General features: G+C 40.1%; 1 protein-coding gene across 3 annotated transcripts in view; it reads right to left on the reverse strand.

The window, feature by feature from the left end:
- Positions 1-18,472, reverse strand: part of G3BP1 (G3BP stress granule assembly factor 1) — a 36,606-nt gene that overhangs the window by 15,937 nt on the left and 2,197 nt on the right. For all 3 annotated transcript variants that reach the window (XM_073355292.2, XM_073355294.2, XM_073355293.2), the window contains exon 2: positions 2,610-2,723. In XM_073355292.2, the coding sequence (XP_073211393.1) occupies positions 2,610-2,704 (95 nt within the window). In that variant the 5' untranslated portion in view covers positions 2,705-2,723. The remainder of the gene's footprint in view (positions 1-2,609; positions 2,724-18,472) is intronic.

Here is an 18,472-nt window from a genome sequence, read left to right on the forward strand (position 1 = left end):
GTGTGTCCTTCACTTAACTGAAGGGATTGTCAAGCCATCTATCAATTTCTGTAGAAATTCAGCTTTTTAAAAGAGTTCTTAACACTGGTAATTGCAAAATAAACCTCCTAAGTGTGAGCCCATGCAATGCAGTCTTATGAGACAGCCGCAAGCCTCACAGCTTCACGCTGCTGCCTAGAATAATGAGCAAGACGTTGGTTAGTTTAACTCCTGCTATTCAGAACCCCATGGACAGCCGTGAAACTGACAGGGCCCATGCGAATATGTCTCTGCTGCTGCTGTTTTGGAAAACTATTAACAGCAGCACAGGCAGGCACTGAAGTATTCAGGGAAGACCTCCCAAAAACAGCTACAGTAGCGGGAAACACCCCCCTCCACCATTACAGCCATCAGGAGGTTCTATGATTTGGGGAGTGAAAGAAGAGTTCTTTCCTCTGCCCAATAGACAGAGCCACCAGTATGGTCCACCACAGTTCGCTGATAAGAATCTTATCACCCTTTTCTAGCAGCTGGGATTGGTGCTAGGCTTTGTAGGATCTTCGGGTGCTCCTCTCCCACAAGCCCAAAGCTCATCTGCCATATCAGCCTAGTCCTTTGGCTAGCAGGTGCCATCTGGCAATATTTAGTCAAGTTCTGGTTAAAAATTATAATCAGAATGATATTTCATTAACCTAGAGACTTAAAGAGATACTAATGTGCAAACTACAGGTGAAGCTTCCATTTTACAGCTTCTTCTACCATTTGCTAAAATAGCAGTAGTATTACAGAGCAGAGAATTTTGCCAGCACCAGGTACAAGTTAGATTAGAATAAAAACCAGAGCACGTGCAGTAAAGGGTGTCTGGGCTAAATGCGTGGGTTAGCTATTCTGCACACTTGTGAACAATTTTAAATCATCTTCACCCAATACCTGGTGACATTTATACATGAAGAGGGGTTTCAGGATTGTAGGAGTTCTTAGCTTATCTAGTGTTGCAAAGTATAACCCTAAGCAAGCGTACGTCTCTCAGTGAATGATATATTTATCATCAGGGTGCACCTATTTAAGTCAGCAAGCAGGAAACCCTAATTTAAATAATTGAATTTAACCGTATTTAGCATTTGCTCTTCTTTTCCTAAAGAGAGGTTAATGTTCACTGATTGGTGTAACCATTAAAACATGTTGATTTCCAATCAAATATACCCTTTATACTTGGCGTTTACACTTCATGTGTCTTTTTGCTAACAAAAAGAAGGTTATGGGGTGACTATCACAGTTTATAACTAACTACATGAGAAACAAAAATGTGATTGATAGGCTCTTCAATTTAGCACACAAAGGTGTAAAAAGATCCAAGGGCTGGAGAGTAAAGCTAGACACATTCAGACAAGAAATAAAGCACAGATTTTTATCAGTAAGGGTAATTAGCTACTCAAACAATTTACCAAAGATTGTGGTGGATTCCCCATTACTGGTAATTATCTAGATGGGATGTTTGTCTAAAAGATATGCTCTAGTTCAAACAGGACTTAATTCAGGAAAATTCTAGGACAGGTGTTATGCAGGAGGTCAAACTAGATGATCACACAGCAGACTCTTCTGGCTTTATAATCTAGGAATATCCAGGATGATAAGCAATATAATTGCTAAAGTAAATATGAATAGATATACTATAACATACATTAATTCAGATTCTTAATTTTTACTTTATGTTAGAAACTGATGAATGATGCATTTCTTATTTACTAGATAATGATTTCCCTGAGCATGCATCAAGCTGCACTTGGATGGAAATTGGAGTTCAGTTAAAAGTGTACAAAATTCAAAAGGCCAGGCTTTATCTTGAATGAATTAGTCCAAATGAAAATATTCTCTCTGTACCTGTTAGCTAACCTGAAACCCAAATTAATCAAGACAAAAAACTTTTCTGCACAACAGAAATCAGAAGTAGACATTTTCCTAAATGTAAATACCAGCATTCATTTCATTGTAAAGACTGAAAATATGGATACTTAATGCAGCAAGTGACATTGTGAGTTATAAAGCTTGAGTTGATCTCAAAAGTAGAGATGTTTTTCCTCTGATTCTGCATACAATTTAAAATTTCAGAACAGTTTAATTCCTTACACTTTTGGAGCAGCTCAAGGATATAATGTACCTTTGAAAAATTATTTTAAATGATTAAATTAAGTTTAGGCCTTAAAATAGTTTGCCATAAATTTCAGATTTAATTTAAAAATTTTTTTAAAAAAGGATTGATTTTTAACCAACCTTGTTATGATACTAAGTCTTACAAATGAGACCTGAATGAGTAAAGAAGCTTCAGGCTAACAGCAAACAGAGCAGTTCTCAAAATATAAGTACTGACCATTAGAAATACCTTAGACAGACAAAAAATTATCTGCTGTAACCTTTACTTTTATTTTGTTCTATTTGGTCACAGCTGGGAGTGAATTAATTTACTGTAAGATTAGTGTCCACCCAGCACAAGTTAATACATTAAAAAAAAGTATTCATATCTTGCATCTGGCAAGCCAAAAAGGAGGGCATAGGTTTGTTACAGTTTATAACATAAAAGTATTGTTAAATACATGCAAAGAAAAACAAAGAGAAACGTTCAGGAGCGTTACCTGTGCAGGTAGTCTGGTGCTTGATTCAGCAGAGTATAATACTGCCTTACAAATTCCCGCCCGACCAGCAGGGGACTTGGCTTCTCCATCACCATTTCTTTGGTCAACTGAAAACTGAAAAACAAAAGCTCCATGAAAATGTAGCTGACTATTGTGTTCAAGCTCATTGTAGCTGGCCGTGTGTGCTTTTCATTGTAACTCTATCCTTTCATCTTCTCTCCTGTTTCAGTGTGTACAACAAAATAATGTTACCCACTTAATTGATAAGGCTGTACTATCAACTTTTTTTTTTTTTACTGGGGGGAAACGACAACGGGAACTCCATTTGAACAACTGGATTTTTGTCCCGTTTCATCCACAAATCCTGGTACCAAGCATACAAGTAAGGAAATCCTCTTGAAGAACCTAAGGGGTTAAGTCATTCACAGCAGATTCAAGCTCTATTTACCTCACCTGACTTCACAGGAAGAATTTAGAAACAAAACATACCCATGACACTCTAAAGTGAAGCCTATGCTACTGTATTAAGACCATTTTTAAAAAGTCAGTCCAACCCATCTTTTCCAAGAGCACAAAACTCCTACAGGACTCTAATGCAGTTCTAACAATCTCAAATTTAACAGGCATACTGGACTGTATTAATGTAGCCTAACGAACAAAAGCAAACTCCTTCCTTCCCACCTATCTTCCCCCACTTAGCTGATCATGTGTCAGCTAAATCCAACAGATAAGTTACAGCGTACCCAGCCTTGGACACAGACAGTCTATTTACCTTTTATTTAATCCTGCTGGATCAAGAATTATAAAAAGAAAATTTTTGCTGCCGAGAGATTCACAAAACATTCTAAATCTTAATGTCTAGGTCAGTCTAAAAAAGGAATCTAAGAACTCATGGTCCCTATGTGCTTCCCCTCAATTATTCACATAAAATTGGTGCAGATTATAAATCAATGCCAGAGGTTTTTTTGCTACCAGTACCAGAGTTCAAGCTGGGCGACTGTTGCTTCATACATCACCATTACAGAGATGGATACTAGGATCAGTGCTTGGTTGACAGTTTTGTTGTTGATGTAAGGCAGAATACATGACGAGTGTACTATACTATACTAGCTCTGCAGTGCTGGCAGTAATAAAAAAATAGCAAAAGTTCGTAGTAAACCGAGCAGATGTTACCCAAAAGACACATGAAAGACACATTCTCCCCAATGTTCGACACCCTAATCCCTTCTCCCTGCTGCCAACCAGGGTTTTAGAAATGTGACAAACCTGCTGCCCCCACACCCATCACTCAACTTGAGCCTCACAACCAAGTAGGTCAACAGTGAATTTTAGATTGGTTTCATTCTTTTAAATTTGTGCTACTAAAAATAGCTTCAGGGCTGGAATCTGGTCTCCAACAGCTTGAAGGGGCCATAACAACCTCCAGGGGAATTTCTCCAGCACAAAAGACAGCACAGAACCAACAAAGGCAGCCCTACTCTGCCCTCTGGTATAATGCCAGCATGGAGGTATACAGAGAGAGAGAATATCCTTTCTGAATATTCTACGATGCATAGCAGCCTGTAAGTGGTCAGGCTAGGCTGCCCTAAGTCAGAACAGCCTCTGGACCGGCTTTAACTTATTCTGGAGGCTACACCAGCTCAGGAGGTAGCCCATGGTACACAGCCAACTTTGCCCTCTCTTACCCGGGCTACATCTTTTGTGCCGCACCTCTGAAGAAGTACAGCACGACATCTCAACCTTAGGCTGCGTCTACACTGCCACTTTCAGCACGAAAACTTTAGTCACTCACAGGGGTGAAAAAACACCCTGCTGAGCAACAAATGTTTAAGCACTGAAAAGCTCCAGTACAGACAGCGCTTTATTGCCGGGAGCCACACTCCTGGCAATACAGCTGCCACCTCTTGTTTGGGGTGGTTATTTTTTATCACCGGGAGAGCGTGACTGTAACATGGGCAGTGTAGACATACCCTTAGTTTTGTTATTTTAAAGTGAACCAATTGGAGTTCATCACAAACCAATTAATCAGAAATATCCTGAAAGCGAAAGTCAATAGCTTCAGTGTTTGACTTTAAGGACATGTTACTTCAAGTGCATCCTAAAAACTGCTTGAGTCACATGTTTTATAAAAGCTACACGCAAGGAAACAAGTCATTCACAGATGAAGAGAAGTACAAACACAGACATACAAAATTTGACCGTTACGGGATCATAATGGTCCCATTCTCAGTAGGACAAGTTATCAAGATGCCCTGATATTAGTCAAGGGTAAGTTTTGCACAAGACTCAGTCTTCTATAAAGAGCCAGTGAGGGAGGTGGGAGGAGAGATCAAAAAGAGAAACAGCAAGAGATGGTCTCGAGAGACAGAATTCTAATGAACAGTCCTGAACAGAAGTCGCTTGACTCTCACAAACAACAATCGAAATCTAATCCAAGCCTACAGAGTTTTTTACAATTACATATATAGAGTATTGCTCTTGCCTTTAATTGTATGCCATCTCATTCTGGGCCAAAGCCTCAGCTCTGCTCTGGCAATGCAATGGGGATGGAAAGCCAGCTGGGTACTCCCCATACGTAGAATATCCAGGGAAACCAAGCTAAGGTAGCTGGCTCCGACACCTGCTCCTGCACTTTTCTTCCCTCCCGCCCTGCATACAGGGACATCCAGAAGCCCAGTGCAACTTTGAGTCAGAACTACCCCAAATTACCTTCTGGATTCAGGAGTGAAAAAAAATTACTGATGTCCCCTGCCCAGACGCACTATGTCTGTTCCAGCATACCTGAGGATCTGGCCCTATGCCGCCACAGAAGAGTGTTTTTGCCCAAATTATAGGCAAGAAGCCCCATCAAGCTTACAACATGTGGCAGTCTAATGGTCTGTAATGAAGATAACACCAGAACAATTTAGTAAGCGACAAATATTGATGGTTTCAATAGGCATGCAAAGGAAATTATGGCCACAGTGGAGGATGTAGCAGATACACAAACAGTAATTTCAAACTCCAAAAAGAAACAGGGAAATCCTGAATATCACAAAATTTCTAAGTCTACCTTATCAGATTCTTTATACATTTCAGTTTTGTACGTCTGATAGCCCACAAGATGCCTCCTTCTCTACCTACAGTAACCAAACCATGCAGATGAGGTTTATTCTCTGTTTGGCAGGACTTATGAATAATACATTTAAGTATTATGGTAGCACCCAAAAACTCAGTTGTGACAAAGATGCTACTGGGCTGGGTACTATGAAAACGTAGGAGACAATCCCTGCCCTGCAAGACAGTCAAAAAGACACAAAACAGACAAAGGTTAGGGGACAGGGATACAACATACAAGCAAACTAATATGCTGACACTTGATACAGCTTTGCAAGTTACACATTCAGTTGTTTAAATTGGAGTGGAGAAGGGTGAAAAATGACAAGGATTGAACAAGCATGAGGGAAGTCAGAAAAGGCAAGTGGGGAAACAGCCATGCCTAACCATGACCTGCAGTGAGGATTTTGTAGACACATCTGAGACACATCTGAATCTTAAGTAATCAGAGGATAAGAGAATGGCTGAACAGATTGTATCAGGAGTTTTGCCTACATAGGCAGTGGCGTGGGAGAGACTGCAAAAGTGTTTATAAAGTAACAGCCTTACTGATGGGCAAAGGTTGGAAACTTTTACAGACTGAAGGAGGAGCATGGCTCAAACACTGTTACTAGATCAGCTAGGTAAAGCAGGGTTAAGTTGTGAAGGGCTATTTAAAGATGACCTACAAGGGATTAAAAGAAGATTTGTGCTCTCTTCCCCCACCCCCATATGTATAGAGAGAGGTCTAATATGTGACTTAAGAAACGTGTTCGTGTTTTAGCAATATCAGGAATGCCAAATCCCGGAAGATCAGATTTGACATGCCCCAGAGGATACATATTTGTGAGCTTCTGTTCCTTTCATTGAAAAGGCTGGTGTTTCAACTCTTGGAAACAAAACAAAAATCACACATCCTTTCTTCAAGGTCCTACAGGTAATGGTGTTAAACAAGAACTAAAACTAAATCAGGTTCTCTCAAAGTTAACTGAATAGCTTTCAGCCTTTTGATATAAATCTCAAGAGTTCTGCGAGTCCCCACAGACCCAGGAAGTTACACATATCTGGCCCAAAGGACATACTCCAATTCTGTAGACTCAGCTTTCATTAAACAAACAAACAGTTTCTCACCATGATGGTTATGCAAAAAGCCTTCCAAATGTGAATCATATGTATAGATCCAGCTCCCCATCCACTATTAATTTAATTGGGTACTTAATTTCATTGGGTGACACTGCAAATAACCTCAAACTATTAAAGAAAGGGGGGGATGCATTAAATTGGTGGAACTACAAATGATGAAAAATAAGAGTAAAGTCCTATCCAATACCCACTTTAAGAAAAGAGGCAACATTTAGTTACTGCACAGATCACAGTGATGCTGTAACAAACTCATGAATGATAGATTTTTTTCATGCCCATCTCATTGTTTACATTTGAAAATGAGCTGGATGCCAGGTTAGTAGAGGACATAATACTTGCTTGTTTGTCCTATAAGCTTGGTTTTTGTAGCACACAAAATATTTGGGAATACCCACATATAGGGCCTGATCTAACTCCCAGTGACTCAATAGGAGACTTTTCACTCACTTCAGAGGAAGCTGAATCAGACACACAAAGGTAACCATTTTCTATTGCTTTCAGAATGGAAGTCCAATTTGGTACACTTTTGTTTCACAGAGCCTTCATGACCTACTACCACAGAATTCTCCATAGAATTTGACACAATCCCAAATCCAACAGAATATACTGTACAAAAAACATGAACATTTTATCAGAATCCTTCCCCCTTTGATTTGTATCTTTTTCCTTTCATAGATGAACGTTTCCTATCTACATTCAGCCACTAGGGTTCACATTACTTTGCATGCTGCTGTATTAAACTGGGCCACTACTATATTGAAGACAGATTTCTACCTCGGCTAATCAAAGATGGATTTTATCATACAAATACCACACTAAATTAGCAAAGGGCAATTCTAATTCAATACTTGCTACTTAGTTCTGATATAGACTTTTCGTATTTACTGCTGACTTGTACCATGCAAGGAGCAATAAAAGGGAGTCCAACCCTTATTAAGCAGACTTTTTTTAAAAAAGTGAAAAACCAACAGGACCTAATCGGTGGACAGCAATCTGTTTTTACTCCTTTTGCACCTGCTGCTTTTCTACCAGCAACCATCTGCTCATGTTCTCCAGCCAACAAACTGAACAATATAAACCTCATCTCTCCAGAAAGAATATTTGCTCCACACCACTCAGGAATATATTGCTACCATTAACCTATGTTCAAGGAACAGGATAATGTAAAAGTGTATTTTATACTGTCCACACCACAGTAGTATCCGAGTTATCACAAACCCATCTTTTTGGCAGTGGTGATGAGGGAGAGGGTCATAAGAGAAGAGCTGGAGACCGAATTATTTCCTAACATTCGGTCACCTTACTCCCAAGTGTAAGGAATAACTTATTAGGTTACTTCAGTGCTTCTCAAGCTATCTGATGTGGGGGACTGGCATTTTTTTCCCCCTCAATGTGCATGGCGACCAGCAGCCGATGGCTCGTGGACCAGCATTGGTCCATGGACCACCACTTTGGAATAGAGTAACACAGTGCTACTCAATATAAAACCAACAGGTTATCTACATTCTGTATACTGCTACCAAAGTTTAAATCCTAGCCATTTATTAAAGCAAGAGATTAAATTTAGACAAAATACCTCAGCTAAACTGGTCTTCACTTGGTTGGTGGAATTCCCACTATCTGTTATAATGCTACAACTTTGCAGAAAATCTGTGCTCGTCACTGAGTTTCCAAAGTACAGTTATAGAAATTAAAAATTGATTTATGCAAACAGTGCATTCAACAAATTTAAGATTTAGAGTCACAACACCACATTGTCACAGTCCAAATATGGTAGATAGGTGGTCTTTCATCTTAGTTTGAGCCAAAATTGATTAGCATTTTCTAAAACATTCACCCAAATTACTATATAATCAAAATAAACTGACCTGTGACTTTCAATAACCCAAGACTGAAGTTATAAAATTCAACAAGAGTCCTAGTTGTGTCACATTTCCTCCAGATATCCTTATCTGCTCTGTATGCAGAGTTCAGGTTCACAGCGAGCCCAGCTACAGATCACAAAAGCCATTTAATCTGTCATAATGATCCCAGAGGGGTAGGTTCAACTGACATTTTAAACCAAAAGGATTCCAGACATCCCTTTTGAGGAGACTGCTGTTGTGTTTAGTACGACCAAGTGTGCTACCAGAAGGATGCTTTACACAGCTGAAATCAAAACAGAGAGGAAGAAATGGTTTCTAGAAACACTAGGACCAGGCTACAGGTTTTCCAAATAGCCTACCTTCATAGCCCCTTGTACCTTTATCTTCCACCTAACTCATCACGTCGTCTTTTTGCCAACATTTCAACCGAAGAGAAAGTATCTACCAAACTATTAAATCACTTCAAAGCATTAGTTTCTTTTGATGGGAAGATTTCGCAGCATAATGAAGTGAATAATCCTGCAGCAGTCTTTGATTCCCAATCTTCTAATGTTACCATATGTAAAAATAAAGACTCCTCTGATATCTCCGTTACATCAGTCCGCTTTTTATGACTTACTGTAAATTTACAGAATTGTGAGGAAAGCTGTCCCAAGCCTTCGTAACCATAAGGTAAGTGTGCGCAAGGATTCTCATGGCACTGTCACACCACTTAAGTGACACCCACAATAGCCTTGAGAAAATACAACACATTTTTAGTTTTTTCACCTCCATAGCCTTATCTAGTTATAGAAGGGACATTCTGGCACCATGCACTCACTAGATTCTCTATGTGAGGATTTTTGCAAACTTCAGGGTTTGACTATACTTACTATATACCCTAGCTCTTGACTGTGTTGGTAGCCGAGTAGTTCCTTAACCTCTATCAATTGCTACCCTTTGAAAGCTGAAGAATTGCTTATAAAAACCTGCACAGTAACAGAGATTTATAGAAGTTGTATATCCTATTCCATACTTGATAAATACTGAATCCAAAAGGACACTGGATATTTAAGATATAGTCATTAGTAATCACAATTGCAGTAATGAAGTGCCATTTTCAGATTTTTCCAGGTTGCTTAGTAACAGGTGAGAATGACCTGCTCGTGTGAGAATGGCTCAGTATAAACAGTGATTTGTAGAATAGCCTACACTAGAATCACAGTCCAACATGAGTCCACAATGGGACGAATGAAATTAATAAATTATTAATTATAGCATAAATATTCCATTCTGTTAGCTTCTGCTTCAAATATCTTTCGGATGGATCCATTCGGCTTTGTTTGCTCAAATGAGTGGGGGAAAGCAGCAAGTAGGTACCTGTGGAAAACTATAGTGTTACAAACACTACAGATCAGATAGACAACATGGTACAAGCAGAATAAACTTGCATCTCTAAGTGAAATCTAGAGCACTGGTCTCCTAGCTGGTAAAGCATATCATCAGACCAGCTTGTTCTAAAGTAGAATAAGTAATGTGAACTTTTCAAGGAAATGCATATTTAAACACAAAAAAGGTAACAAATATTGAGCTACCAGAGATCAGAAAGAATGGGAAGGCCACTAAACTCACCCTCAACTACCCGGGGAAAGAGGCTATTAAAAGAACAGATTTTGATGACAAACCAGTCTGCAAGACTGCAAGCACTGGTAGGGGCCAGCACCCAGTGAGCTTCAGGTACAGAAATCTTGAAGCATTAGTTAGAATCAGTAACATGGGCAATTAATGTCAAAGTTCTGTCTCCCATGAGTTGGGGAATAACTACAGTAGAACCTCAGAGTCACAAACACCTTGAGAATGGAGGTTGTTTGTAACTCTGAAATGTTCATAACTCTGAACAAAAGGTTATGCTGGTTCTTTCAAAAGTTTACAACTGAACATTGACTTAATACAGCTTTGAAACTTTACTTATGAAGACAAATTCTGCTTTCACTTTTTTTGTTTTAGTAGTTCACGTTTAACACAGTGCTGTATTTGGTTTTGGTCTCTGATACTGCCCGAATGTGTACTTCTGTTCCAAATGAGGTGTGTGGTTGCCTGGTCCATTTGTAACTCTGGTGAGGTTCTACTGTACTCGCAAAGATAAAGAGTGCCTTTAAAAAAAGGTGAATATCATTTAGGCATTAAATTTCAAAAGCCAAGAACCCTAAATGAAAAAGAAAGCCTTTATATAAAGACAGATGGAAAGCAGAGAGCATTATAGGAAGTTACCTGTTTATAGACACTAGCACTGTTTTGTACTTTGACTGTATGGGAGACTGTACGGTCTGCCTGTGAGAAAATCTTACAAGCTGGCCTTCCAAGCATAGATAGCTTACAGTAAAGCAGATGAACTACAGCAGCTGAATGGGCACAAACTGCACTATTGTATCAAAAACCTCATCTCTTTGGAAGTAAGTGCACAAAGCTAAGTGATGGAATGTCTGACGCAAGGTCTTTTATCCATGAATAATGGGATTTGTAATGAGTTAGAGTGATCGGTATTTTAACTGTTACATTACTTTCTCCTATGAAATACTACTAATGCAACCCATAAGTGACTGCCCACTGAAAAACAGCAGCAGGTGAACCTCAGTCAACCAAGCATAGAGTAATTAAAAAGTGTACAGTGTATATTAATACAATTAAGTGGATTACTAAAGGACATTTTAACTCAAAATGTAGCTGTGTCTAATAAAAAGTTAACCTGGATCACCAGCGCACTCACACATTTTAGCCAGCCATACACTAGGTCTGCCATAAACTCTAGTCACTGCTATAGAAGGAAAGCCACGTAACTTATAGAAGGGTGGCAGCAGAGTCTAGTGGACAGAGCGATCGACTGGGATTCAGGAGATTTGAGTTCTATTCCAGGCTTTGACACCGATTGCTAGATGATCCTGAGCAAATCACTTCTCCTGTTTCCCCATTTGTAAAACGGGGATAACAACTTACCTCCTTTGTAGAGAGCATTGAAAATCTGATGAAAAACACATTCTATAGAGAGAGAGACAGACAGACACAGACACACACACTAGCAGCTGGGGGGCAGGGGTCTGAACCAGAGGCATATTTCCTGGTTGAAATAATATAGCCAAACCAACATGACAGGAAAAAAAATCTAAATTTTAAAAAGGGTCCTTGAAAAATATGCTTTGTACCACACAGAAATCTTTTTTATAGGGATGCAACTTTTTTGCTCAATGACACATGCTAAAAAGTTCACATGTAAAACACATGCAAAACAGCTCAAAATTAAGTTTAAAGTTAGCATTGCCCCGACCAATACTTTGGGGGGGGGGGGGGAAGAGGAAGAGATCTACTTCACCACTTGCCAATGGCAGAGGGGAAACCTTCCCAGACAGGCCTCTATACAATATGAATAAATAAGCCAAACTTCCTAAATGACTTGTATTCTACAGAAGTTACACTTTCTAGTCATCATTGTTGCTAATAAACTTTCCAAATGCGAACCCAGAGTAAATAGATGCAGCACTGTCTGCCAGTTTGTAGACAAAACCCAGTGTCTGTGCTGCTGTTCGCAGTTTTGACAAGCAGCAAGAGCTAAACTAACCAGTGCTTTTCATTGCTGCTATTTAGAATCCGAGAGTAGTAGTGGCTCAAGAATGTTAATTTCATGCTATAGAGGCAGGCATAGGAGGATGTTCATAAGAGAAGAAACCCCAGAATATGAAGGATAAGGTAGAGTAGTGGAGACCTGCTCCCCTCAGAGAAGCCGAGAAGCTCTTAGCAGGAAAGAAATTAAACAGACCAAAAAAATCCACGCCCCCACCCCCGCCACCTGCAGCTAGGAGCATGGGAGGGTGCAGCTTTCACTCTATCACCACCCGTACTAGCTAAAGGCAGATTATATTAAAGACATAGTCCCACACAAGTAGGGCTCAGAGAGAGCAACCTGGTAGAAATCCCAACTTTCTCCCATTATCAGCAGCTGAGGATAGCAGGGCTCAAGATGTTGCCCTTGGACCCCACTGACTGAGCTTCCTCATGACATTTCATAATGGGCTCTACCTAATAGGCATCTAGTAAGTTTTTCATACCCTGGCCCAAATACCACATTGCTATACAGTGCTGCTGGAGATACTAGTGGTATTAGAGGTTACAATATTTCAGTGAAACAACAAGGACTAACCTACATAGTGTTCATTTTTTCAGAGAAATATACAATAGGTTGGAAGCTAGTTTACTATGCTAAACAGACTCTTCCCTATATTGCTGGAGTCAACAAGAATGGTCAGTCAGCAGGTGAACAAAAGAACCAATCTCAAAAAAGGACTAATATATTTAGTGTTATTTTCACCAGAAGATAAATTTCCCTAGCAGATCTGGATACAAGGGGTCAAATAAAGGGACATCATGAGAGTTAAAAATTGAGTGCTTGCTATATAGAAGGTGGTTTGGGTTTTACTTACACTCTAGACAAAAAAAAAAAAAATTCATAGACTCAGTTTATTTCACCATTTATTTATTTTTTACTCCTGCTGGAATCCTGCACCACTGTGTAATGCATAATTTGCACAGAAATAATGTTTCGTGCAGAATTTTATTTTTTCCCCCAGTACTCCTGCCCAGGGCTGGCAGCGGGAGTCCCATTATTCTGTGTTATTTTGATATATAAAATATATATAGAATTTTAAAATATTGTATGCAGAATGTTAATTTTTTTGGCAAATTCTTCAAGGAGAACTTTTTGTCCAAAATGAGATGTACCACAGACTAAGAAGTTTCACTTTCAGGTTCTCCTGCTACTAGCACAAGGCTGTACCACGTGTTGTAAACACTACTGGGTAATGTCTGGTTTTTTTACTGGCATATCTCCCTGTAAACTCAACATGAAAGCAGATCTCCAACCCTATTTGCCTTCTAAATGCCCAGAAAGAGTAAAAGAGCTTCAGAAAATTCATAGAAATTTCAATTACCCTTAGGTTTTGTAAAATCCTAGGACACAATCCCCCCCACAAATGCTGGTCCTAGTGCAGGCATAGGAAACTTCTGATCTGTGGTACTGGACCAGTGCCTGCAGAAGTTTACTGATCCTAAAACCATTTGTACTGATTCTCTAGTGCAGGGGTGGGCAAAATTTTTGACCCGAGGACCACACCTGAGTGGGGAACTTGTATGCAGGGCCATGAATGTAGGGCTGGGGTGCAGGAGGCGGGTACGGTGTGCAGGTGTGTGGCAGGGGGTTGGGGTGCAGGTTCTGGCACAGCACCGCTTACCTCAAACAGCTCCGGGCTGCCAGCAGCAGGCCGCGGGGCTAAGGCAGGCCCCCTGCCGGCCCGAGCCCCACACTAAACCCTGGAAGTGGCCAGCATGTCCAGCAGTGGCTCCTGGGGGTGGGACAGGTGGCTCAACCGCATGCTGCACTCACCTGCACATACCACCCCTGAAGCTCCCACTGGCTACAGATCCCCATTCCCAGCCAATGGGAGCTGCGGGGGGCAGTGCCTGCAGGCAAGGGCAGCGCACCAAGCCCTTTGCCCCTGACCCCACCCAGGGAGCCGAAGGGACGTGGTGCCAGGAGCAGAGCGATGCCAAGGAGCCTGCCTGAGCCCTGCTGCGCCACAGGGCTGACAATCCCATGGGCCGAACTGAAAGCCCTGATGGGCCAGATCCAGCATGTGGGCCATAGTCTGACCTCCCTGATCTAGTGTTTCTAGTCCTGACAGTTCACAAGATATTTGAGCCTAGAAGCATGAGGCATCAATTTATTAAGAGAGTCAGTATTTTCTGTGTACCATGCGCTAATTAAAGTACTTCAATACTCCTATAAGTCAGCTTTTTTCAGTATTTTTACCTTTTCTGCACTTCCCTCAACCAACCAAAGTGACAGTGGCTATTGCTATGTTATTGTCATAATAACCAGTTGTTTTGACAGTCAAGAGCAGCTACAATGGCTCAATGAAGAGAAGAAAAATCATTCATCATTAGGTTCACAATTTTTCCATCTGGATTCATTGGGCCATCGCAGCTTCTTCTAAATATAGACACGGGGTCTTATTTCAGTCCTGTTTTATTGTTAACACAAGTAGCCCCTCAGATTTCACTTTAAGAGGGAACTAAGTAGCAATACAAATGTTAGAGTTATGTATGAATGCTATGAGATATTGACAAAATTAGTATTGGACAAGCATATGGAAAAGAGGTTTTAGTATGTTAGGCAACATGCACACTTTAAAAAAGCAGGTTATCCTGACCATCTTGCTCTTGTCCTCATGTCAATGCTGGCATGACTTTAGACATGAAAAAATGTTTTTGTCATTTGAAAACAGGATTCCAGAAGTTTTGAAATGGATGTGAGACAGGCTGTACCCCATATTCACCCCTTTTACAAGATGATAAATTTTGTGCAGGGTGTGCCTTGTGAGAGATCATTTGAGAGTGATCATTGTTGTCCTGGTGGGATGTGTATGGCAGCATTGTGTGTAGTGCTGCAGAATTCTACTGTGTGATGTTGCTGGGACATGTTCCAGGTCTGGAGAGCAGTCATGGGCCAGCTCCACGGAGACAGGGGGGTGACTGACACCTCAGTCAGGTATCAAATGGAGTCTGGTGGACCATCGTTGAGTGGCCGTTCTTTGGCAGGAAAGAAGGTGTGAGTGAAAAAAATAAATCTACATTTTGACAAAAACAGATTGGGGCTCTCATCAACATAGACGGTATCTCCTGGACCTCAGCTGGGGATGATTCTTGAAAAGAAAGAACTAAAAGGGAGAGCAGATGCCCCAAATTCTGTCTCCCTTTCTCTCTCTACCCACAGCATCGACAAGACCTCAGGAACAAGGAAGCAGCATTGGACTGGGGGAGGGATTCTGACTGAAAGACATTCAGCCAGTAAGACTGCAAAACATAGTGAGCCCCCCTCCCGCTTTGAATTCACTTCGCTTGTTAAGTTAGGCATTAGTTGCATTTTACTTTTATTTTCTTGTAACCAATTCCGACTCTTTTGCCTCCTTACTTGCAGTCACTTAAAATCTATCTTTCTGTAATTATTAAACTTGTTTTATTTAAAACAGTATGTTTGGGAAACCCTATTTGGGATTACTGGATTTGTGCAAATCATTTTCTATTATTAAAATGACCGACTTTACATGAGCATGCATTGTCCAGTAAAGAGCTGGATAGCATAAGACATACACTTCTGGGGAAAGTCTGGGACTTGGAATTTCCTAGTGTTGTTCTCCAGTGTAATTCATGAGTGGCTGGCTATAGCACTCAGACTCTTAACTGTAAATAACATGCTAGAGTCTGTGAGTGAGCAAACCAGGAGTGGTAGCTCTCACAGCAAAGCAATGTAAAAGGCTCCCCATGTTGGAGAACTGAGAAGACAGCTGTTCATCAGTTCAGATTGTACCTTGGGTAATTTCACAGTGCTTAACACTGTTTTTTCCTTCATCTAATAGTCAGCACAACAGCACTAATAAATTAAATTGGAACCAAAGTGGTCTGGGATATGACAGAAGATGCAAGATAGTGACCAAAGTTTAGAGGGTGATTTTAAAGGATAATATTACACATATCATTACAAATGTGTAGGATATTGTGGGTGCCTCCAAAAATATTTGTAAAGTTGGGGGGTCACGATTCAAAAGAGCTTGAGAACCCCTGTTGTAGTATCAGATCCATTCATTTAATAGTTTGTGTTTAATATCCGACCTCTCTTTTTTCCTAGTCAAGGCAGCTGGAGACATTTCCAACACAGCAGCTTTAGCTGAAACAATTCTGACTGATATTTTAATCCAATGCTAAAGACTTTCAATACCAGTCACTTGATTAAAATGCATGTCAATAACTGTACACATCCCCACACTTTGTGGGAAAAAAAGTCTCATTACATAAATGAAACCAAAGATGAAGTGCAACAAACTCAGTAGCTGACATGTATGTGCACAGGACAGCATCACTTGTCATAAGATCTGAGACCCACTCCATTTTAATCCACCTTCTGACTTCTCCTCTTCAACTTCCCACCTGCCATGTCACTTAAAAATACGCAGCGAAAAAGGCTTGGATTACGTCATTGGAAAGCTGCAGCAGTTAGTTTACAAGTGTTTCCTAACTCATCCAACAGGGCTTGTCATATGTCAATTTCAGCAGCTCTCTCTCAAAGTCACTAGGGTTAAAGGCCAAAAACCAAACAATTGTCCTACAGTTTGAGAAACTAGCCCTCAGGTTTGTTTTTTTTAAACTATACTTTCTTTAACCAGTGTTCCTCCGTGTATAATTTGGTATACACACTGTGCAAGGGGAAAGAACAACCTCAATTAGCATGTGTTTTCAGTGGAGTTCTCAACTATTCTCAGCAGGTGACATGTGCTAAAGCCATCCTGGGAGATGTTTTTCTGCAGCATGAACCGAAATGTTAATAGGAAAAGATTTTTTGGTCTAAATTTCAGCCTTAAGAATGCTGTTTGATAACACTGAGCTAAAGGAGGTAGACTCAATACAGTGAGTCTTTAAAGTACTTCACATTATTTCTAGCAACCTTTATGGAAGTTTGAGACTAAAGTGAATATACACCGGACTCTCGCTAGAGCACAAGATTTGGGATCCATGCGCAGTTCCGCGTTATAGCGGGGACCACATTAAAATGAATTCCAATTAAAGCAATTAAATTTGGGATCCATGGCTGCGTTACATGCGAATTTGTGCAATATAGACGTGTGTTCTAGCGAGGGTTCGGTGTAGTTATTTCCCCTGAGAGAGCTTCTAGCCTGGTTTGGTACTTTAACAAATAGATAAGAATATCAGGACTACAGCTCCTAGGTAAATAATGGACTTCTCAAAAATATTTTCAGAAGTTTTAGTAGATTTTAAAAACAGACAAAAAGTTCAAATTTGTGTCATTACTATCCTTGACAGTCATCATCAAATATGATACCATGGCTGCAGCAGAATGGACAAATAGCCAATTGCAGACTAGTGAACTATTATACAAAAAAAATGTCCTCTTGTCACTAACAGACATAAGACAAGACACTATGTTTGTACCTTTATTACTTTCGCTGCTTTTGTGGCTGCCCAGGACCATGAAAGGGTACATACAAAGGATTCTTTGCTATGTCATTCCATATTAGGGCTCCTACAAAAGATTCACGTTTTGCCAGGGAGTTTGGGAATGTCAGGAACACATGTGGCAAGTATTTTTCCTTTCCTTGCTTCCATCTTCTAGCTTTCAAGTTGGTTACATTAAGTATTAATGTAAATTCACCAAATCAGACACTGAAGGTTTCCCCATCTTCCTACTAAGCCAAGACCTTATGATAACCGATTTAATCAAAAGAAACTTGAAATGTACTCCTGCTTTCTAACAACTAACTTCTAACACAAGAAAATAAGTAAACAGGTATATTTTGCATGCTTATATAAGATATTTAGAAATTGCTCTTAGGGCATATTAATCTGAAGGACACATTTTAACGTTTAAATCACACTTCTGATACCTGGGAACATAAATGTATGAATTTCTCCTTCACACAATAGTATTACTCTGTTTCAGGGAACTCTTTAGTTATCCAAATACTTAAAGTAAACTTGCAGTTTAATATGACATTCAGGTGTAACTGGGTAGAACAAGCAGCTGCACTTTAGACATTTTGCTGCAAGTCATGACTCGATTTTATTTCAGGTCAGCAGAGAAATGCATAGTATCTTTGGAAAAATGTGAAGAGTGTGAACATTCTACCACAGCCAATAACACTGCCATAAACATCTGAGAATCCTAGTCAGTCAGCAAATATG

Source organism: Lepidochelys kempii, chromosome 8 (assembly GCF_965140285.1).
Source record: "Lepidochelys kempii isolate rLepKem1 chromosome 8, rLepKem1.hap1, whole genome shotgun sequence".
NCBI lineage: Eukaryota > Metazoa > Chordata > Testudines > Cheloniidae > Lepidochelys > Lepidochelys kempii.